Below are 22,657 nucleotides of genomic sequence, written 5' to 3'. Positions count from 1 at the left end.
TGGTTGCCAAGGAAACAAAGCGCTCTGGTCCCAGCGGTTCAGTATGAGGCAGCCATTTTTCCAAGAAACAAAATGCGGATTTTTCCCCCGTTCTGAATAACTTGCTTAATTCCTATGTTCTATTTCATTTACAATGAGAAATGAAAGCTGAGAGAAATGGTCAAAGATTAGACCTATGCCACAGTATTTCAATGAGGAATGACTCATTGCCTCAACAGCTAGGCTACTAAAACTAGCTAAAAACTCAACGGTTGTACCAATGTGAAATTTGTATGCAGTATATATGACTAACGTCCACAAGGTAAGCGTGTGTCTTTTCTTTCTTTCTCTTCTTTAACTCAAATTACTTATAATGCGTGTAGGGTGTAGCTTCCGGGAATAGACTGCCTTATTTTGAAGGTAAAATACGAGTATCTCCGGTCCTCTCTCTAGCTAGCTTGACGCGGCTCTCCCTCCCCGGTGCGCCTGAACTCCGGTACCTGACACCGCAGAGCGTGTCCAGCGGCTGAGGGGACGCAGACGCACGGGGAGCTGCTTGGTCCTAAATAACTTTACTTTTCCCGGTTATTATAACTTCTGCGTCACATTCATCTATCATTTTTCCTCTTTTTCATCCTTCCGACCGACGGACTGAGTTTGGATATCGGCAGGGGGTGGAGGAGGCAGAGGACCAGCGGGCTGCTCTCAGATGGAGCACCAGGGCTCCGGGAGCTCAGGGCGCACGGCGGACCCGGAGTGAATGACGCTAGTGGATGGACGCTGCTCCCCGGTAAGGATTGCAGACAAAGTTTTTGTTTTATGTGCTGTAAATGTACTTTTTTCTTGCTGTCCTGTCCCGGGCTCTGCGCTGGGTGAATGTACGTGGCAAAATAGAAAATGTCCAGGTCCTGTGATGTCGCTCCTTGTCAATGGCGGTGTGTCTTCCACAAGAAGGAAGAAATTAAAATGATGTTTTTATAGGCAGTTATAAAGTGCCTTTGGCACTACATAATAAGTTAGTGACCTTATCATACTTTATTATAGGCCTATACAGTTTTTATATCACATAATATCGCCAAAATGTTCAGATGTTTGGCTTTATATAATTTACAGTTTATTAAATGATTAATTAGGCCGTTTTTCGTTTGAGTGCTCCGAACCAGAGTAATGCTGGGAAAGGCTGTAGCCTCATAGATGTCGTCGGTATGTGATACTGACTGGCCTTGGACGGATGTACAGTAGGCCTATATCACAATATAACACTGAGAGTAAAATGAACCTTTTTGGATTTCTGGAGATGTGTTGTTCACTCTGGCTTTTTCGAGCATGAAGCTGGTGTAAATTCTTGGTAAACATTTTGGGCAATTTATGCATTTATGATGAGTTCACAGTATGAATATAGAGCTTAATGGGTTTCAGAGATCCTGTAGAGGTATGAATATATTTTGTCCTGGTGACTGGGTGAGATTTAGTAGGATGATTTGATTTCCACATGGCCTGGCTGTTAGCAAGGGGGGTTCATAATGAGTTTCTAAAACGTTTTGAAAGGACACATCAGCAGGTTTTTAACTGCAGGAGAATAGCTTTCTGTTGTTTTTTTCAATGGTTAATTGATGTCCACCCAACGGCTACTATTGAATCACAACAAAAAGCCTTAAACTGTGCAGCCCTTGGCTCCTCACACAGTCTAGGCTATGTGCCCATAATGAGAAGGAATAAAGGATACTGGCAGATTCAATCTCATTATTTTCATCAAACGCGCACACACAGATACTACACTCCTCTCTACGCTGTGAACTTGCTTGCCAGTTCTACTGTTGTCCTGTCACACTGTAGGCAGCGTATATATGCCTGCATGGGCTCGTGGTTGGCACAGACTTCTGTTGTCCCAATTCTTCTTTATATTAGTTTTCCAAATAATCCAGCACTTGCTCAACTTAATAACAAATAGGTTTCTTTGGAATACATTTGCCAGAATCTCAGGGGACGGATAGGCATTGGAAGGAGCACAAGGTGGACCGGTGGGCAGCGTTTGCTGTGTACTCGTGACAATACGTGCTCCAACTCTCATCTTTTCCTGCCAAACTCCACTGCACGCTGCCCAATAAAGCAGAAAATGTGATAAAATTTAAAAAATGAAATCTGAAGCCAGGAAACGAATCCGCTCTTGTGATCACGGTCTTAATTTAAACTGAGATTATCATTCAATTTGACAGTTCCTACATGATATTCCAATGCTTCAAGAAATTCCAGTCAGTACTTATAAGAATTAACCGCAGGCTGCTGGAGCTCGACAGTGTTATGTTTTTCATGAGATTTTATACCCCAAGGAAAAATTGTGTATAACTAACATCACGAGTGGAAATTAATTATAGATGAAAAAAAATCGAAGAACTGACAATACGAGTACCCGATAACACACTTTATTGTCTAAGCTGTCTAAGCTACTTTATCCCTGTATGTCCAGATTGTTTAAAGCCAGTCTGGATTAAAAACATCAGCTGTAATGGCCTGTTGTCATCACTGAATTGTACAGCTGTAGGATTATGTCCAAGGGGTCTAAGTGCTTCCTGTTGTCTGCACTGGCTCTGTGTTTGCACCTTTGCTCACATCTATTAGTTCATTGTGTTTGGATTTATTTAGATTTATGTTTCCTGCTCAGGACTGCTTGCTGGCTGTGATTCTGCTCCTGAAGGTCACTTATTGTTTCAGAGAAAAAGCATAGAAGAGTTTTTTTTTATGCTGCTTTGCTCGAGGGTAAAGGTTCTTGTGGACAGGATGGCAGGCTTGACAGTCGGCACGGTTCTGGTTTGTTTTGCCGAGCCGCAGTGCTTGGCACAAGGCAGCTCAGCAGAAACACACACATTAACACAGACACACGCACATGCATCCATATGTTGCCGTGTCCTGAACAGTCTGCCGCTGCCCCCGCGCCCTCTTTTACATCCAGGCTGTTCACAGCACGGCCATGACGGGCACCCAGGAGCCAGACCTGCATGAGCAGCGTAGAGGACCAACGCAGGAAGAAGAGGATGAGGAGGAGGAGGAGGAGAGGGTGCGTGTGTCAGTTGAGGCAGAGGAAAGGGAGCAGGACGGGGAGGAAGAGGAGGAGGAGGAAAAAGAGGAACTGCCGTACCCCTCTCTAGCACCAGTGGTTCTTTTGGCTCTGACCCAAACCAGCCCACCCCGCTCCTGGTGCCTTCGAGCTGTCTGCCACCCATATCCTTCAGCGCCGGGAGTGCACCTGGAGCACTCCGAACATGTGTGCGTTTGTGCATTTGAGTGTGCTTCTGTTTATATTGTGAGAGAGATATGGTCTGTGTTTCAGCTCTGTACTTTCTCAAAGCTGTTGTACCGACAAGGCAACTAGCACCTAGATGTTTACTTTACGTTTAAACACAGGGGAGACAGGAAGGTCAGTACTGTGCATGTCTACGTAGGCGTGTGTGTGTATATGTGTATGTGTGCTTGGAGGACCTCAGGTATTTCCTTGGACCCATTAGTTGTAGGAAAAGATGGCTAACATTTTTCCCTGATTGGAGGTTTCCATGGTGACAAGCCCTAATGAATCTCCAGGGTTACAGTTGCCTGTCAGTAGCATTGTTACCGTCCTCCATTTATACAGCGTAAGGAGTCACGAAAAGAGAAAAACTCACGTCACCTCCCAAACTTCGCTCTGCCTCTGTCTTCATCGTCTCACCACCCATTCCCCTCCCTGTCTCTCATTCTCTGTCTCAACCCCTACCTGCTGTAGACATGAAGGTGTGAGTGTGTGTGTGCAGCTATCACACATACAGCGGCTATGAATACTCCGAAGCATGCATAAACGTCAGCAACACCTCAGGGATTTGTCAAGGCTTTCTAAATTGAATACTGCTTATAACTCCGTGTGTGTGCGCGCGCGTGTGTGTTGCTCAGCCTGTGCGTGTCGTTGTGCGCCTGTCTGTGCACGTCTGCGGGTATTTGCCACCGTCAGCACTCTGTGTACTCTATAAAATATAAATACATAATTGCTGAATAAATAAAATGTACACCAAGAGGAAAAGAAAAAAAACTACAATTGCCATGAACCAAGCTCTTCTGTAGCCTGCTGGGTTGTTACCACAGTCGCATCCCAGAACATTGTACGCTCACTGTATCAGCACTAACTTACTGGACGCACTTGCAAACAAACACTCGCGATCATGCACACACACACATGCGAGCACGCACGCACACAAGCAAGTGAATGCCCTCACACAAACGAGGGAATCTCCCATGGAGAGGCTCTTTAGAGGAATCACCTGGTTGCTTGGCAACAGCGTAGCTCTGCCCCGACGGCCCGGTTACTTCCGATTGCGCCGTTTGTTTGTTTTTGTGTGTGTTTGCGAGTCTGTCTGTCTTCCTGTCCATTTGCGTGTCCATACAGCACGGCTACTGTCTCATTTTATGTATTTGTATATACTTTTATACTTTATACTTACAGTGTGTGTGTGTGTGTGTGTTTGTCTGTGAGTGATCTGCGGGGGAAGTAATGTGGGTGGACGTTGTTCGACAGGGACATTAATGTGAGCGCACAAGGGGGGGGCAGTCCCCAAGAGCTCTAAGTCCCATTTTTCCTGAGGTGACCCCTCCTTCCTTTCTGCCTTTTTTTGCACTCAGTACATATTACAAATTAATTTCCTATCTCCTCTCCTTCCATTTCCTCCCTCTTACAAACACAGCCATCCTCCTTTGTGCCATGTTTACAGCATACTGTACATCTTTCCACCCTACAGCACATCTAGCAAATTTATTTGGAACAACAAGATTGGCTTTTGCTATTATATAACATTCTCTTGTATTCCTTCCAAGCTACATTGATTTCTGTTATTTCTTCTTTCTTAGACATTGGATTCACTGTAAGTGTGGAACAAGGTGCCTACTTTGTGAAGTGCTGAGCTTTCCATGCGGCAGTCATCATGCTCCTTTAAAGTGTAACATATGACACACACAGAAACTCACACACACATGTGGGGAGGTGCAGGGGCAAGAGCGCGCATGCACACACACACACACACACACAGGACATAACTTATTCAGCAGTGCATGAAACATTCAGAGCATTTCCTTTTGTTTAAAGATGAGAAAAGCTGTATCTGTCACTCCTATACAAGTACCTTTCTCTGCCTGCCTTTCTTCCTCTGCTCTCCCTGTCTTTTCCTCTTTCTCTCATCCCTCTTTACTCAATATCAATCCCCTGCCATCCTAGTCATCCCTCTCTCACGTCCTTGTTCCTAAACTGCCTCTTAATTGGGTTGAGCGGAGTGTGTATGTGTATGTGTAAGGGGGTGATAGGAAGACCACGATGGATAGGAGGAGGTCTTACTCAAAGAGGGGTGAGCTGTCAGAATCATTTCGTCCAATTAACATGATTCCAGCAAGCGTTTCCATGGTTACCATCTGTCACACTCCAAGGGGGTGGAGCTAGAGGATGTGACAACTTGGCAGTAACTTAACTTTGCCCACCTTCATTTCAGACACTCTCTTCCCCTCTCTCTCTCTCTCTCTCTCTCTCTCACACACACACACACACACACAAACTGGCAGTCTTCAAGCTTAACTGGGTTATGTTTAATCAAGTCTGTGTGTATGGATTCCAGAGTGAAAGTGTGTGTCCAAGCTGCAAAGTGCATGAGGAAACTAGTGAGCAGGTTGCTCATTCATACGCAGTAGTTTACATTTGAGGATTTCCTCCCAGACCAAACATTTTTTGATCAATACCACTTTCTAGTCTCTTTATCATGTGGTTTATAAATTGTAGCTAATGGCTTTATTAATAGATTTGTCCTCTAGCATTACACACAGCTCTTAAATTCCCCTATTAATGACAAACCAATACAATAACTACTGACTCTATGCCTCATGAGAGAGTGAGAAACTCGTGACATTTTATTAATGACTAACTAGTATTTGTAACTGCACTTAAATGTCACACAGTGTTTCACTTTCTAAAATCAGGTCTGCATTTATAAATGTGAGTAAATAATTTTTTTCATCCAGTGGAGTCATACTGAGTTTGTGTCCATGCCAGATGTATAACACACAGAGAGAAAAAACATATTCAAAGAGAAGAAAAAGTTCCAAAAAAAGCAAAAGCAATAAGATATATTTAAAGTCCATGAAGTTCACAAATGAAACCCTCATCGTCCTTGTGTTTTCAAAAATGTTAAGTTTTCCTTGGAAACACAGCTTGATAGGCCTTTTAGCCACTGACTGAAAGTTGTTTTTTATGTGTATTCGACAAATTAATGTTAAGACCTGATAATGGCGCCAGAGGAAATGTCAGGAGATGATAACAGTGATATAACAGTCCATACTAAGTGTGCACCTAATTTCATGTCAGTTCATCAAATAATTATTGACTTTTTCCAAAGATTTGTTTGTCTTTATTGGGTAGGACAGTGTTGAGGCCGACAGGAAACAAAAGAGAGAGAGAAGTGCGTGACCCTGGAATCGACGAGGGTCACTGTACATGTGCCTCGACCATTTGGCCATCAGGACATCCCATAGTGGATACGTCAGTCAATACCACAAAAATGAACCTCATGATCACGCTACTGAAAAAGTCAGAGTATCAATCATCACTAGGATTCATCTTCTGGGTACCATGGATACTATATATACCAAATTTTATGGAAGCCCCAGTATTTCAGTCTGGTAGTGAACCAATCAACCAACTAACTAACGTCTCCATCTACAGAGCCGTGCCGCGTGCGTGGTTGATAAAAATGTATCTTATCTTTTAGTTAGGAAGTCATTTATAAGGACTCATGAGTTTCTCACTTTGTAATAAGCCAGCTGATCTGCAATTATAAATGTTAGTAAGTCATTACTGAAGGGATTTTACAACAATCCGTCAAGTCTGCAGTAAGTAAATGTTAATAAGATGTTAATGGCTTTTGGTCCACATCCGATGAAGAGCTTTCCCAGAAGTCTTCCTTGTCTTCCTGATGAACTTGAGAGTAAGTTAAAAAAACAAAGCGAGTGTCATAGTAGAAGAAGAATGCTAGAAGATATTACAGCACCTTATGAGATTTTCACAGCCTGGCAGCCCAGAGGTTGTTCTTCTTAATGGTTTGTAACTGATATATATAAAGGTATAATTTACAGCTTCTGACCTTTTAGAAAGGATGTGATTTGAGACAGTGGTACCACACCAGGAAATCTAAAACCCTCTCAACTATGCCTGATGAAAATGAAAAATTCTGGCCATATCTTACATGTGTCCAGACGGCCTGGGTGTCCCTATGGTACGATCCTTTCAAGTTAATGAACGTTGCATATGAAAATTTTCCTGCACGCTGGCCTTACCATGTGCATCCCAGCCAAGGGTGGAGGAGAATGCCAGAAAGATCATGGTGATGTGATCTTATTTGATTTATAATGTCTGCCTGACCTTTATTACCTGTGTTGGCACTCGAGGGGAGAGAGTTCGAGAAGCGCAGTGCATGGGATATGAGGAAGAGGAGGGGGGAGGTGGTGGTTCTTGGGGAGGGAGGAAGAATGAGAAGATAGGAGGATGAGGGAGAATATAAAGCGTTGAGGCCACGTAGCAGTTTAGTTGCTTGCACTTAAGAGTCTTCACCTTATCCCGCTGCTCCGCTGTGTTTTTTATCCCTCCATGCCTGTGACAGCGGTGGCTGGAGGTGTAATGTTTTCAGGTTAGGGTTAGGGTCCGTCCATCCATCCCATTTCGTGAACGCGATATCTCTGGAACATCTTGACGGAATTTCTTCAAATGTGGCACAAATGTTCACTTTGACTCAATGTTGAACTGATTAGATTTTGGAGGTCAGAGGTCACTGTGACCACACGTCCGTCCCATTGTCATGAATGCGATACCTCAATAAAGGGAATTTCATTACGCCCGCTACAAACGTCCACTTCAACAAAAGGTTGAACTGATTACAATTTGGTGGTCAAAGTGCAACGTCACTGTGACCTTGCAAAATACATTTTTGGCCATAACTGAAGAATGTATATGCTAATTATGACAAAATTTCGCACACATGCACAAATGTTGGAGTGATGACATTTTATATCCAGAACATTGTGCCCTCATAATGTTCTGCAAAAACACTTTTCTGGACACCATAACTCAGGAACAGAAGGGGAAGTTGTGTCCAGGTACTGAGTTGGTAACATTAATCTTGGGTGCCCACCTTGAAACTGTGGTGATTGTGTAGATCTTCTGTGCTGCCTGGTAGAAGATGTGTGTGAAGCATCCACGTTGTATCAGTTGTAGCGTCTTTGCAGCAACATCCATATTTGCAGGATTAGCTACTGTCATGGCTACAAGTTTGTGTTCTATCAGAATCAGCCTTAATGGCCAAGCATGTGAACACATACAAGGAATTTGGCTCTTTTTTTAGTTTCTCTCAGTGAACTTACTTACTACAGTAGTAGTGAACCATTGTTTTTGCTGGTATTGAGCTTCAGGTGATTGTTGTTGCGACATGTGATGAAGCTCTCTCTCAGGTTTCTAACTGAAGGTTATTCGCTGGAATCATACATAGAACTTCTATTTCACAAAAAAAAAACACTTCACACCTTTTATTAAATTTCTTCCAAGTCTTCATGACATATGCCATATGTCTGGACCAACTCGGATGTAAACTGCAACTTTACTGGTTGGCGGAGGCATTAAACCACTAGGCGGTAATTCCATTTTTTTCTGAACCATTTTTCTTCACCTTATCACTAATCGCCCTTTTCTCTTGCCCGCTCTTTTTCTCTCCTCCACCTGTCCCTTACTGTATCTATATCTCTATCTCTCACCTCCACCTCTCTATCTCTCTAGCCATGTTAATTATTAAGCGTAGTTGTAGTTTATCTGTTGGCTGAGATCCAGGTTTCTGACAGAGAGACTAAAGCTTTACCCAAGGGCAGTCATATGTGAAGATGGTAGAAATAGATGAGGAGGGCGCAGAGCAAAAAGCAGTTTGGAGAGAAAGGAGAGTTTGTGAGCACGGGAGAGGATGAGAGAGGCAAAATAGAAATGCGAGAAATGATATGGAATGAAGATGGGGAAATTATACAGCACTATATAAAGGATGAGGGGGGAGACAAAGAGCAGGAGGAGCAGAGCAAAGAGAAAAATAATTGGGCCAAAGAGAGGGGGAAAAAGGCTGTGGAGGAAAATGAGAGATGATAGAGTGAAAGGTTGAGTGTGAGGGGAGATAAAGGAAAAGCAAGAGACAGAGGAGAGAACGTTCCCCATGTGTTTCATCACTGATGTTGAATGATGGGCCAACCGTGGAAATACTCCCATCTCATCCATCACTCACACCTTGACCCTGCCCCATCCCTTGTTTAACAATGCATGCGTGTGCGTCTGTGCATCAGCGCATGTTTTATGGACACACAGGGTTATTTAAGCTGCTGTAACTTACACAGGCGGAGCGGGACTAAAACGAGCCTCCCCAGCACTGAGGAAATGAAGGGTGTTTCAGCAGGAGTTGTGCTGAAGGACATCATTTTCTGTTGTGTGTGTGTGTGTGTTTGTGTGTGTATTAATTGTGTTCCAGTCCAGACAGGATGCAAGCGGATTGTGAAACTCAGAAGTCAGTTCCCACGGTGAGATGGGGGTTCCCATGGCAACCACAGCAAAGGGAGGACACTGGATTACCCACCCTCTCTCTCTCCCTCTCCCTTTCTCTCTCTCTCTCTTGCTCTCTCTCTCTGTCTCAAGGGTGATAAAGGATTGTACTCTCATTAATTTTTCCGCCCTCTCGAGAGCAAAGTGTCCGGGAAGGGGACTCTGTGTGTGAGCGTGTGTGTGTGCGCACATGTGTCTATGTGTATCTGTCCATGTGCGCGCTCCAGGCTTTGTTATGTATGCGTCCTTGGCTCTTGAATACATCCCTGTCATCCATTCAGCAGTTTTCACATTTGTGCACAAATGTGAGTGTGTATGTGTGTATGTGTCTGTGTTTGTGTGAAGCCAACACAATCTTCCCTTTAACTTTCTACTTCAGACTATTTCCCCTTTTAAACCTCCCCGCTTTTCACTTCTGAGCCGTGCTTCGTCTTCCAGTTTGACAGCAAGCAAGCAACACAGATGCACAAACACACACCATGCGCAGGTTTACACTTAAACTGACTTCAAATGTCTCACCGACTGTTTCATGGTAGCTCTCTTGCTTTTGTAGTCGTGAATATTAAACATGTCAGAATGTTCTGTCAGGAGCTGTGCTTGTAAATTAAAGTTGGCGCATTTAAGCTTATTATTGCAAATTTCTACCCTCCTAAAAATTTCTTTAGGTTAGTACGTTCAGCTCTGTGCTTGCAAATTCGATTTTACAAGCTGTGAGGCACAAAATTCACACTTGGAGTTGTGTGTGTGTGCTCAGACAGACATTTTGTAAGTTCACTCCAATAATGTTTGTACACAGCACAATAGACATGGCTAGACCTTTAACATCCATCAGTTAGTTTGTTCACGGTTTCCTCTGGGTTGCTAAAGACATTACCACTGGCTAGATACGGATGGGTAACAAGTCAAAGGAAAAGCCTGAATAAATGAACAGAGAAAACATAATGAATGCAAATGATTCAGCACAGGGCATGAGGGGTCACTGAATGGTTTGATGAGAAGGAAAACTATGTGAATCATATCCTGTGTTCTTCACCAGATCTCAATGGGATATATTCAAGATTTTATCGTATTTTTTGGCTTTTGCCTTTACTTTATAGAGAAGGAGAGTGATAGATTAGAGAGGGAGGAGAGGGGGGACGACATGGAGCAAGGGGCCACAGATTGGGGTTGAGTTCAGGCCGCTGCAGTGAAGACACAAGCTCTACTAAATGAGCTACCTGGGCACCCCAATGGGATTTTTGTGAGTGACCTGTTGGTCGTGCTCTCCACCACCATCATTAAAACACCAAAAGAGGGAATATACCTCGGAAGAATGGTGTTTATCACTCAAAAAAAGTTCCAGAGCATCGATGACAAAGAGCATTGAGGCTGTTATGACAGCTCGTGGTGGCCCAACACCTTACTGAAACACATTAATTTCTCTTTTTTTTTTTCACCCATTTGTAATTCCATTTGTCGGATCTTAACAATCAACTCCATAGACTCTAGGTAAACATGGATGCAGCCATAAAAATCTAATTTGGACAAAGGGGGGACACCTGGATGGAGCTAAAGGGGTATATACAAGCAGCAGTCTACTTGGTGTGCAATGATTGGCTGAGGCTCTTTAATGAAATGTTATTGAATGTTGTTGTTGTAATCAATGTTCAAACTCTCCCGTGGCATTGATCCTTAACCTTGTGTCACATGGTTTGAGCGTGTGAGCATTTTGGCCATCCTGCTGAACTGTGTGACTCTAGGGATGTTCCAGCCCTGTGACCACACCCACTTCCTGCTGCAGGTAAAGGACACACATACATTCACACACACACACACACACACACACACACACACACACACACACGTACGCACACACACAATCTGAAATTACAAACTAATTATGTTCTGCTGTGAGACTTATTATCAAGGGTCTGAAAAGTTTTTGCTTTAATTTTTTCCCCTCTTAATCAGTTTACGCTAATCCTCTGGGTGTGTGTGTGTGTGTGTGTGTGCGTGTGCATGTGTGTGTGCGTGTGTCTGCGCAAGCAGGCTTTGGATGATGGGATCTTTGTGTTTTTTGCCGGGGAAATGCTGGTGAAGATGGTGGCTCTTGGGGTCATAGGTCAGAGTGGTTACCTAGGCGACACATGGAACAGATTGGACTTCTTCATTGTTATAGTGGGGTGAGTGTTTGACAGACGTACACACCCACATGCACACGCACACACGCGCATCTGACATTAAATATGAGCCAAAAGTGTGTGTGTATGTGTGTGTTTTGTGTAAAGCTTAGACACTTGTTTAATGCCAGTTAAATGTCAAGCGTGTGTGTGCGCGTGCTTAGACGTGTTTGGACGAAGTGTGTGTGTGTGTGTGTGTGTGTGACAGCTCTGTAGAATGACAATGGCATCATTCGGTCCTGAGAGACAGAGACCTCGGTGATTGGTAGTTAAAAGGCTATGTATCCCAGAGACAGTGCAGTGCGTTCTGCTGGATTCCCTGTAGACGTACAGGGTTTGCCAAGGTCAGGCTGATCAGGATGCCAGTGACACAGCGGTGGCTTTCCCTCTCCTCAGAATGCTGGAGTACTCGCTTGATGGACACAATGTCAGCCTATCAGCTATCAGGACCGTCCGGGTTCTCCGCCCATTGCGAGCCATCAACAGAGTTCCCAGTGAGTTTTCTCTTTTTTCCTCCACCATACATGTCTCTTAGAGAGGGTTACAACAATTTTGTATTGCCTTTCATTGTTTTGGCTCTGTGCTCAAGCACATTGGATTTTCAATTAAACAGTGGCTGTGAGGTTAAAGTGCTGACATTAAACTTTTAAGAGTTTTAAAGTGTGTTCGCATCCAATTTGGGTGAACAGTGTAGGACTCTCTTGACTTTTGGACAATGCAGCATGTCAAACATTGAAAAGAGAGAAGAGAGAAGGCAACTAAGGAGATTTTTACGGTCAAACCATATAATGTTCTTGACTGGACAAGTTGCTGACTTCACAGCAATCCAACTTATTGTGTGTTTGACCTGCTGAAGACAAGATTGAAGGCTCAAAGCCTCTGAAACAAGCCAGAAGTGAAGAAGACTGCGGTACAGGCCTGGCAGAGCGTCAGCAGGAAAGATACCAAGTGTCTGCCGAGGTCTTTGGGTCGTATACTGAAGTATTCAATTTGATGTCTGTGCGAGATTTCTTTCAGGTCATGTTAACTTGTCCAATCAACTCTCTGCCCCCTATAATTGGTGGACTATAAAATTGTATGAAATTCCTACAATGTTCATCTGATGTGGAAACACATCACCTCAGCTGAAAGTCAGCAAGCTCATTAGTCAGAGCCAAGACATTAAAAATGTGTCACTGTCCTTGCACTCTCTGACTGCACTGTAAATTCCACTTCATTCCTTTAATTTCCCAAGCTGCCCAGCTATTAACAGGAGCAGCTTTCCTTTTGATATACGTAATGTGTAAACAAATAAGAGCACAGTGAACAAAGTCATGGGAATCATTGTGATGCTCCTGTTGTTCTTAACAGCTCACAAACTGGCCAGCCAACTTCACTTTTTTTTTTTTTTTACTACACTCTGTGACCTTGGCGCTACTCAGACTGACTTCTCATAAAATGGGAGAGTGTGTTTGAAGTAGCCAAGTCTAGAATCAATAACGAGGAAGATGTTCCATGTGGGCTCTTCAGCAGAGTGGAATGGAGGCCAGTTATCAGCATTTGAACTCCAATTATTTGCCATTGAATTAATTGCACTGCTCCAGTTTTGTGCAGAATGCAGAGAGATTTTTCCTGCCAGGCCAACACTTTGACATTAAAATTTAGGCTTTAATACGCATCTTTGCTAGTCTATGGTGTTTACTGCGCCCTTGCCTATGGTGTTTGTGCTGTATGTGTGTGTTTGTGTGTGTTGGTAGGTATGCGTATCCTGGTGACCCTCCTCCTTGACACACTTCCCATGCTGGGCAATGTGCTGGCACTGTGCTTCTTTGTCTTCTTCATCTTCGGCATCGTCGGCGTGCAGCTGTGGGCCGGGCTACTGAGGAACCGCTGTTTCATGGGAGAGGATATCAAGATGTGAGTTACTATAGTAACCGGCAGATGTCACAACATTGGGATGCAGTGACCTCATTAATGTGAAAAGTTTGCTCACCACTGATTAGCTTCTTTCACCCAGCCATTATTTCTAAGAGGAGATCAATATCACAGATAGTCTGATCTTGTTTGTTCTCTAATCAGCTCCATCTGGGAGGGAGTAAATGTGTAAATATGTTTCCTGCTGGAACCTTCGGCATTGGAGATCACAAATCAAGGGATTAAGAGGACTAAGTGAATTTTGTGTGTTGTTCTTCAGGGACTCTCAGACATGATCTGTCAGTCCTGTTCTCTCCTACATGATCCTTCACGTCATGCACGATCACTGTCTAACTGACACTGTTACACCTCGCCCTCGCTGATGCTCACACTCACATGTCCACAAACACGATCACATAATATCACATAACATCGGAAAACATCACGTTCACCTCCTGCCCTCACATCTGCTCAACCATCCTGCTTAGATAATAATCACTGGCAGTGGTAATGTGCCAGTTCAATTCAACAGCCAGTGAAGCTCTATTGTCACACTGGAGAACTAAAAAACACCCAGTTTCTAATGAATGCAAGTGAACATTATGTTAAAAACAGACAAAAACAGTAGCACCAGCACTGACAAAACGTGATGAAGCAAAAGCAAAAACGTTTTTATTATTTTCATTTTATGACAGAGGCAGCAGTCATTTCTAACATACTACAGCTTTATAAGAAAAGGCAATACATATTGTTATTGTCTCTTGCCTCTCTAACCACGTTAGCTAACTAATCCTTCTTTAGATTTTATTTCCAGTTATTTTTTTCTGCTTCATAAACAACAAAATGATCTTTTGAATTAAGACGTGAGGGAGCGACACTCCTCTGTGACCCCTTCATACACCACAGATGATTGATTGCTTATCTCTCCTCTGCACCCTCCCGCTCTCTCTCTCTTTTTTACCTTCATCTATATTTCTCTTTGTTTCCTCATTTCCTCCTTTCAGACCCTTGTGTATTTCATACCGTCTTCATGTTTTTTTTTTCAGAAAAAAAGCCTTTTGTACAAACAAAAGGTCAATAAAATAATTTATCTTCCTAAAAATTGTCCAAGCTTTACCTGAAATTGTCCAGAAATGTACTATTTGTATTTAAAGCCCCTTTTGGGGGGGCATTTTAAAGGCTGGCAATATTCAATATTATTCCTGTTGTCAACAAATCCCATGAAAGGACCACAAGCAATGAACTGATTCATCTAATAAGTATTATTTGTGTAGCCAAAACCGGATACAACTTATTCCTCTGTGCCATAGAGCTCCAAACTATTAGTGTTGGCACTGGGTAACATATTGCTTCATTTAGATGAACATGGGCACTGCAGGTTTGAGTCAGTCTCACATGCATGACCCTGTTGTTGTGACCAACATCCCACCAAGTATTTATTAATACATGGTTGAAAATAATCCCCACCAAATTCAATATCTACTCCTGTCTGTGCAACGATTGCTAAAAACTAAACTGTCTATTTTTGTAATAATAAAACTATATTTGTTATTTTGTGACCCATTTTTAAAGATTTACATCTTCATAAGGACCGAATGGGCTCAGGGATGAGCACCACAGACAGGAAAAGGAAGTTGGAAAGTGAGCAACACACTCGAGCATTGCTGAATTTAGTCTTTTCAGAGGATTTGTTGACAGTAAGGAAACAAGTTGTGCTTTGCTATTCTTATGTATATCTTTAATTACTGCAAATGAGTTAATCATTTTATACATGTGTAATAAATGCAATAAAATGTCAACTGATTTTTCATTCACCTTCTCCCCTTCTTCTCCAGGAGATATAACATTTCCTTCCTGAGTGGCTACTATCGGCCAGATGGCACCGATGACCACCCCTTCATCTGCTCGACGGAGAGAGAAAACGGGATGCTTCGGTGCTCTGATGTGCCTCGCCGACGTGTAGCGGGGATTTCCTGCGTCCTGGGAGCTGAGGAGGCCCATCCAGAGATGGGACCTACAGTAGATGAACCAGTATCATGTGTAAACTGGTACCAGTTCTACAATGAGTGTCGGGCTGGGGAAATAAATCCACACAAAGGAGCTATTAACTTTGATAACATTGGATATGCATGGATCGCCATTTTTCAGGTAAAGGGTTTATATACAGGGATACGGCTTTAATCAGGGAAAGCACACTACACGCAACACTTTACTGTGATTACTCTAGCTCTCTGCGTGTGTGTTCATACAGGTAATTACTCTAGAAGGTTGGGTAGACATCATGTACTACGTTATGGATGCACATTCTTTCTACAACTTCATCTATTTCATCTTCCTCATTATAGTAAGTACACACACAGGCACGCACATGAAAACCTGCATAACAGCGAGATGAAATGTACTGTACTGTGCATGGCAGCAATTTGTAATGTGTGTGTTGTCATGGTCAGGTGGGCTCCTTCTTCATGATCAACCTGTGCCTGGTCGTCATAGCAACCCAGTTTTCTGAAACAAAGCAGAGAGAACACGCCTTAATGAAATCGGAGCAGCGCGCACGCCAGCTCCACCAATCAGCTTCCACGCTGGCCAGCGACAGCCAACCAGGAAGCTGCTACGAGGAGATCATCCGCTATGTGGCGCACCTGGGCCGCAAGGCGTGGCGACGACTGTCCCGCTGCTATGCTCAGACAGGCACGCGCTTTCACTGCGTGTGCGTGCGCCGGACGGACAGAGGCGGCGGAGCTGCTAGGGGGGGCGGAGTTGGGGAAATGAACGGACTTGCCCACCGGCACTCAGGCCACGCTCCCAACGACCTGTCACACCTTCATCAGCTTTATCATCGTCATCACCAGCATCATCACCAGCATCATCAGCCTCAGCCTGAGGCCACTGTCAGTAATGGAGGGAATGGTTTTAATTACCCCTTCATATCGCCGCTCTTCAGTCACTTGGATGCAAAGGGCCGGGACCAGAAGGGGCTGGTTGCCATGGAGACCACCAACAGAATGCCACAGCTAGTGGTGGAGCATGGTGAGAATGAAGGGGTGTGTGTGTCTGGTGGTGTGTGATTGCTGTCAAGGTCATAGCTTGTCAACCTGGGCCTTACAGAAGTGGGGGCACAGAATTGGAGTCCAGCCTTGGGCCCATTGTAATCTAGCAACATTAGTAGTTTGTGTTTATCAGAGCGATTTGGGTAACTTTCCTTATTTCTTTTTTCTTTTAAGTATTTATTTTATAAAATAATCTTTGAGGGTCAGTTCTCCAAAATTATAAAAGAATATATTTTCCCACTTACCACTTATCCTCAGTACCCTTAGATCTGCAGATCACAGACTTCTGCCACCTTTGATACAATGAAGGTACACTTAATTTTCCTGTGGGTGCCCAAAGCATTATAAGAAAGCAGAGGAGCTTCCACAGATTAGAGTCTGCAGTACGTTGACAAGCTTTCGGTCATAGCCCTAGATCAGGCCTACGAGGCAAACTCAATGCAAGAACACTGTGGTTTATTTATACATTGAGGTAATTAGCCCCAAGGCAACACATCTGTGTAGCCCTTACATAAGATCACACTTGGGGCATTGTAGTCCCATGGCAGTTGTGAACCACAAAGATGGAGAATAAGGTTTATGATGTATGTTAAAAGGCAAACACACATTTACAACACCTCGCACAGTTCCACGTGAGGAGTTCCAGCATTATAAAGACACGTTTTAAAAAAATTTAACAGGAGCATGTCTTGTCAGAGGCAAAGTCAAGTTAGGTTCTTGAGTCAAAACAGACACACCATTTTTTGACTCAGGAACCTAGAAAATGTTGAAAACTGTTAAAAATGGCTCCCACTGGGTCCTTGAGGTTTTAAAGGTGTTGATTTCCCAGATGTGAAGGGTTTCAATTGGTGCTCCATGAAATTGACTCACTTCAGAGAAACTAAATGGTCAAAATCAAAGCAGCAAACCCCATGACACCTCGACTTTGAATCCGTTGAATGGGTCATGCTCCAAAAACACCTATAAACTCCACAGCCCCAGTTGGTAACACAGGCTTTCCATTAAAAATGTGTAGCCATCAGCGGCTGTTTTCTCAGGCTTTACAATGTTCCTGCAGTCTCAGAAGACATACACCAGTTTTCACTGGCTGAGTCGTACTCCTCATGATGGTTAAACTGACTTTGATGTGTAAAATTTGTTAAGTAACAGAGAAAAGATGTCAAATTTTGATACAATTCAGTAATAAATTATAATTGTAGCTGGGACACTTCCAGTACACAAAAGAAATTAGTACAAATTATTCAGAATGCTTTTACATGCACAAGGGATTCTGGGCCCAAACCGTGAAAATCACAGCTCTAGATACTAAGTGTATTTTTTGCATACTGTATGTGGTGTAAGTTTCCTTGCAGCCCACATTATCTATAGACACACACCACAGTACGACTTGATTGGATTTACTATATCAGTCTCCACTGAAATATGAATTTGTTGTAATTGTGATGACAAGTGAACTGCTCGCGCTAGATTAGTGTTTGTTGTTATGTCATTGGAGCATTCCTCCCGAGCTGCAAGCTAATGAATTCTGCTGAAATCTTACTCCCGCTTCACTCCACACCCCTTCCCCCCAAACACATACGTACACATATGCTCTCACACACAGACACACACACATCCCTGTTCTAATAAAAGAACTCCCCCTCTGCACAAAAGCATCCCAACTGCACAGTGGCTTCCATGTTATTGAATTTTCGTCTCCCAGAAATGAAATGAAGGTGCTCTCCTTTACCAAGCAGAGAATATATTGAGTGACAGAATGTGCAACATATAGAATCAATTATTTACTATGTGCATGCAGGATTGTTACATGTCTATATCACCTCCTTCTTCTGTCTCTGTCTGCACAGGTGGGTGCACTGGGCATCCTGCATTACCCTTGCCAGGTGAAGTCCCAGTGGAATCCTCAGTGTGCCCATACTGCATCTACTATAACCAACTTAGTGACAGCGAAAAAGTTAATGAGCAGACTGAAGACCAGCATCATGGGTACAGCAACTCGTGTCATGGCAACAGCCCATCTCATAGTAATAGCCCATGCCACTGTAGCAGCCCCTGTCGCGGTGATGCACAGGTGTCTGAGCCAAAGAAAAGGCTGTGCAAGCGTTGCTGGGCGGTACTCCAAGCTAAACTGGATCTCATTGTTGGCAGCAGATACTTCAACAGAGGAATCATGATTGCTATCCTTATTAACACGCTGTCGATGGGCATAGAGTACCACGAACAGGTACGTTTGTGTGTGCATTAGTGAAAGAGGCTGCATGTATGTGTGTGCACGTGCATGTCTGTGTGCGTGCCTCTTGGAGATTGTAGTTTGATTGAAAATGGATGTGCTAATCACTCTGTGTGGTGGAGTCAATGAACTTACCCTCCAATCAACACTTACAGCACCAGGCATATGGGATCATGAAGTGTGTGTGTGTGTGTGTGTGTGTGTGTGTGTGTTGTTTATGTGTGTGGTACCAGGCATATGTGATCATCAAGTGTGTGTGTGTGTTTGTGTGCGCGCGTGTGACTGTGTGTGGGTGTGTGCACTCATGTATCAGGAGATGGAGAAACTCATAAGACCTGAAGTGTTAATTAAAGCGTGACCCTGGGACAGGAGAGAGAGTGAGCGGTGGAGAGACAGGACAGAGTGAGAGAAGCGAGCCAGAGCGAATGGGGGGTGAGGAGGAGGAGGAGGAGGACAGATCTGACATTGTGATTGGCTGAAAGGCAGGGAAAGACTGTGAGAGATGGGGGAGGATTGCATTTCCTGAACAATATGATAGATCTGGACGGCCTTAACTTCTTGAATGACTAATGTTGAAGGATAAGCCCAGCACTATTTTTACCTTTTTTATTATCAAAAAATCTTCTGAAGAGACCAAAACCCCATCAATAAAAATTAATGAATGAATATGTTTCCAGAGCCTATTATAGTTTTTTATATCTGTGCCATAGAAATCTATTGTTACTATCTAAAACGAAATAAAGAGCTGTGCTGTTGCTCTGGGCGACATTCCCTCATTTCAGTGAACGTGACCAGTGCAGTTAAGTGTGAAACCCCTCAGAGATTTGGTTTTGATCCCTGGAGAGTAGCTCTGTGTCAGGCAGATGTCACTGAACATGCTTAGAGACACAGTTAGTTGTTTACACCGCTTTGTTGGTTTGACGAGCTGGGAGAAAGAAACCAGAATGTTTGTAATCACTGTAATGAATGTCATGCTGTAGCTCTTTTCTGTGGTTTTACAGATAAATTAGGCTTTGAAAATTTTATAACGTTTTTTAGTGGCCATGCTAAATTATTGAACATAAGTATCACTCTAACCTCTGCGATGGCTGGAACTGTTTCTCTTTGGCGAGGAGTCTGATGTCAGATGGTAGTGATGATGACGATGATGCTACTCACAGCTGGTTTTCCAGGTTTGGGTCAGTTAGACTTGATTGGAGTCAAGGCTTTGCAAGAATCAGTTTTGAAAACTGCTTACAGTAGTGGGTTGTCTCAGACAGAGATGCAAACTTCAGGACATGTCTCTTCAGAATGGGAAAATCCTCAGGACGTACATGCAGTTTATACAACAGCATAGCAAATACGTTCAGTTCCTTTTATGTCCCGAAACCCCTCACCAACTGCCTGAAGGAGGCTCACCAGCATATTCACATGTCATAGCTGGCTTTTGTTCTTGCAGAGTAGAAACATGCACAGTGTTTCCTCTTTCCAGCTGCACATGCCACAGCTTTAATTTCATTCCAAATAATTTCACATTTGAAAGCAGAGAGCTGAGAAGCTGCTGGAGCTTGAGGTTCCGCTCTGAGAGGTTCTTGGTAATGTCCACCATGAAGGCCAAATCACACAGTCACTTGCTAACACTGAGTTTCCACAACAGCTTTTTGCCTTTTGCCAATTTGATTAATTCATGAATAAATTCATAAATTCTCCTTCTGAATCATGTGTCAGCTTCTCAACTATTAGCTCGCTCACCGCAACTCGCCTGCATAACACAGTCTCTGTCAGAATGGCCTGGTGAAAGCTGCTTATTGGGCATCCAAACTCTGCTGAACTTAAACTTTATCCAAGTGCATTTGTCCTAGCAGCCCATCCAGTTTAGCCTGTTTTGAACTGTTGTGATGTTCGAAATTAGCCTTTTTCATCACTGTGAGCACGTCCTCACTGGGCACAAGGGCTTGCCTTTTACTTCAACAACAAAAGATGGTTTGCATTTCTCTTGGAAAGCACAACATTCCACATCTGGTTTTCTTTTCTTGACAGTCGGCATTGTGCACGTCATTAATGACACGTAACTTATACGTGTGTGTTGCATTCAGGGAACACCCAGAAGGATGTGTTAGCCTACTCTTTTATGTTATTTTCTTTTATCACAGTAAAAAAAAGGAGTTGCTGTGAAGAGATTTGTATTGTATTTCTGAGCTGTTTTTTTTTTTTTTTTTTTTTTTTTTTAATTTAAGAATTTAATTTCCTGAGCCTGATCTGGAATTTGTGTTAATGAAAAATACTAGTTAAACTAAAAAAATACAAGACAATCTTTGGACTTCCATGTGGCACCACTGTTTTTAATTTTCGCCCTTGTCAAAAATCTGGTTATCTTGTACTTGAATTTCTTTGCGGTCTGAATCAATCTTCATAAATCAGATTAACTTTACATGTGCTTAAAATAATTCCCTGCAATCATTTGTGTTCCTCCTGCAGTGCCTCAAGAGTTTGAGCACCACTGCTCTAAGTAATATCAATAGTATTAATAATAAAAGTGTGCTTATTCTACTCCAAAGGATTGTGGGTAAAAACACAAGTGCAGTCACATCCTAGAGCAGCTTCTCTTTCCTAATATCAGACTTAAAGCACATAAACCTACACTATAGCTCTGACTAGCATTTTTAGAAATTCCTCACATGTTGACTCAACTGCACTCCTCACTGCCAGTCTGTCTGTCTCTGTTTATTTGTTCATTTTTCTGTGTGCCTGTCCAATATCTGTACATCAATCTCTCCCACTTTTCTCTCCACAAACACTGCGTCTCTTCAGCCCCAGGAGCTGACAGATATTTTGGAGATCAGTAACATGGTGTTCACAAGTCTGTTCAGTCTGGAGATGCTGCTGAAGCTGCTGGCTCTCGGGCTCTTTGGCTACATCAAGAACCCCTACAACGGCTTTGACACCATCATTGTCATCATCAGGTAGGGCTTGGGGGTGGGCCGGAGTTCTTGTTTATAAGTTTACCACAAAATGGGAACTCTGTTGTTAGACATTTGTCTTGACATTGGAAAGTCTTCACTGTGAGTCAGAAGTGCAGTTACATCTCCCAAACTGTCACAGTCATCCCAGTTCTGGCAGTGAAGCCATGTGACTGCACTCTTAGTCCAGGGCCCCTGTATTCACTCCATTATGTAGTACTACAAGCTAAATTATGTATCTGTGCTTGAAGGCTTTGCTTGTATACTGTGCCAGCGCACACTGCTCACACCTTCTTTATTGGCTGGTAAGTTGTAAACAGCATTGGCCCATTTCCTCTTTTCAGTTGCCACATGTAGTTGGAAAAATGATTTAGCACTTTCCCTAGCTGAAAGGGAAGCTTTTGTGGATGATACTAATGCTGACTTCAAAAGAGTTACAGCTGAGGTGAAGTCCATATTGATTCCTTTGAATTTAATGTGAATTTAACTTTGTGTTCATAATCTGCTTGTCATCTGTGTGCGTTTTAGTGTGTGGGAGATTGCGGTTGAGGCAGAGGGAGGCTTGTCAGTGCTGCGTACCTTCCGTCTGCTGAGAGTTTTGAAGCTGGTCCGGTTCCTTCCTGCCCTGAGGAGGCAGCTGGTGGTGCTAATGAAGACCATGGACAATGTGGCCACGTTCTGCATGTTGCTGATGCTCTTTATATTCATATTCAGGTATGTGCTTTCTTTGTCTAAAGGTGATACTGTGGGGTAAGACTCACAAGCCAGACTGTTTTCTTGGCTTTAAT

General features: G+C 43.2%; 1 protein-coding gene across 1 annotated transcript in view; it reads left to right on the top strand.

Annotated features, from left to right (window-relative positions):
* Positions 1–739: 739 nt before the first annotated feature.
* The window catches only part of cacna1hb (calcium channel, voltage-dependent, T type, alpha 1H subunit b), a 39,044-nt gene continuing 17,126 nt past the window's right edge, over positions 740–22,657 (top strand). Inside the window, exons 1-12 of the mRNA XM_041933013.1 lie at positions 740–787; positions 2,930–3,198; positions 11,285–11,378; positions 11,627–11,760; positions 12,154–12,251; positions 13,494–13,653; positions 15,486–15,798; positions 15,902–15,994; positions 16,101–16,680; positions 18,548–18,924; positions 21,721–21,872; positions 22,398–22,583. Of these exons, the coding sequence (XP_041788947.1) occupies positions 740–787; positions 2,930–3,198; positions 11,285–11,378; positions 11,627–11,760; positions 12,154–12,251; positions 13,494–13,653; positions 15,486–15,798; positions 15,902–15,994; positions 16,101–16,680; positions 18,548–18,924; positions 21,721–21,872; positions 22,398–22,583 (2,504 nt within the window). The remainder of the gene's footprint in view (positions 788–2,929; positions 3,199–11,284; positions 11,379–11,626; positions 11,761–12,153; positions 12,252–13,493; positions 13,654–15,485; positions 15,799–15,901; positions 15,995–16,100; positions 16,681–18,547; positions 18,925–21,720; positions 21,873–22,397; positions 22,584–22,657) is intronic.

Source organism: Chelmon rostratus, chromosome 3, assembly GCF_017976325.1.
Source record: "Chelmon rostratus isolate fCheRos1 chromosome 3, fCheRos1.pri, whole genome shotgun sequence".
NCBI classification, from domain to species: Eukaryota; Metazoa; Chordata; class Actinopteri; order Chaetodontiformes; family Chaetodontidae; genus Chelmon; species Chelmon rostratus.
The sequence above is the reverse complement of the archived record's forward strand: the minus strand, read 5'-3'. Positions and strand labels throughout refer to the sequence as shown.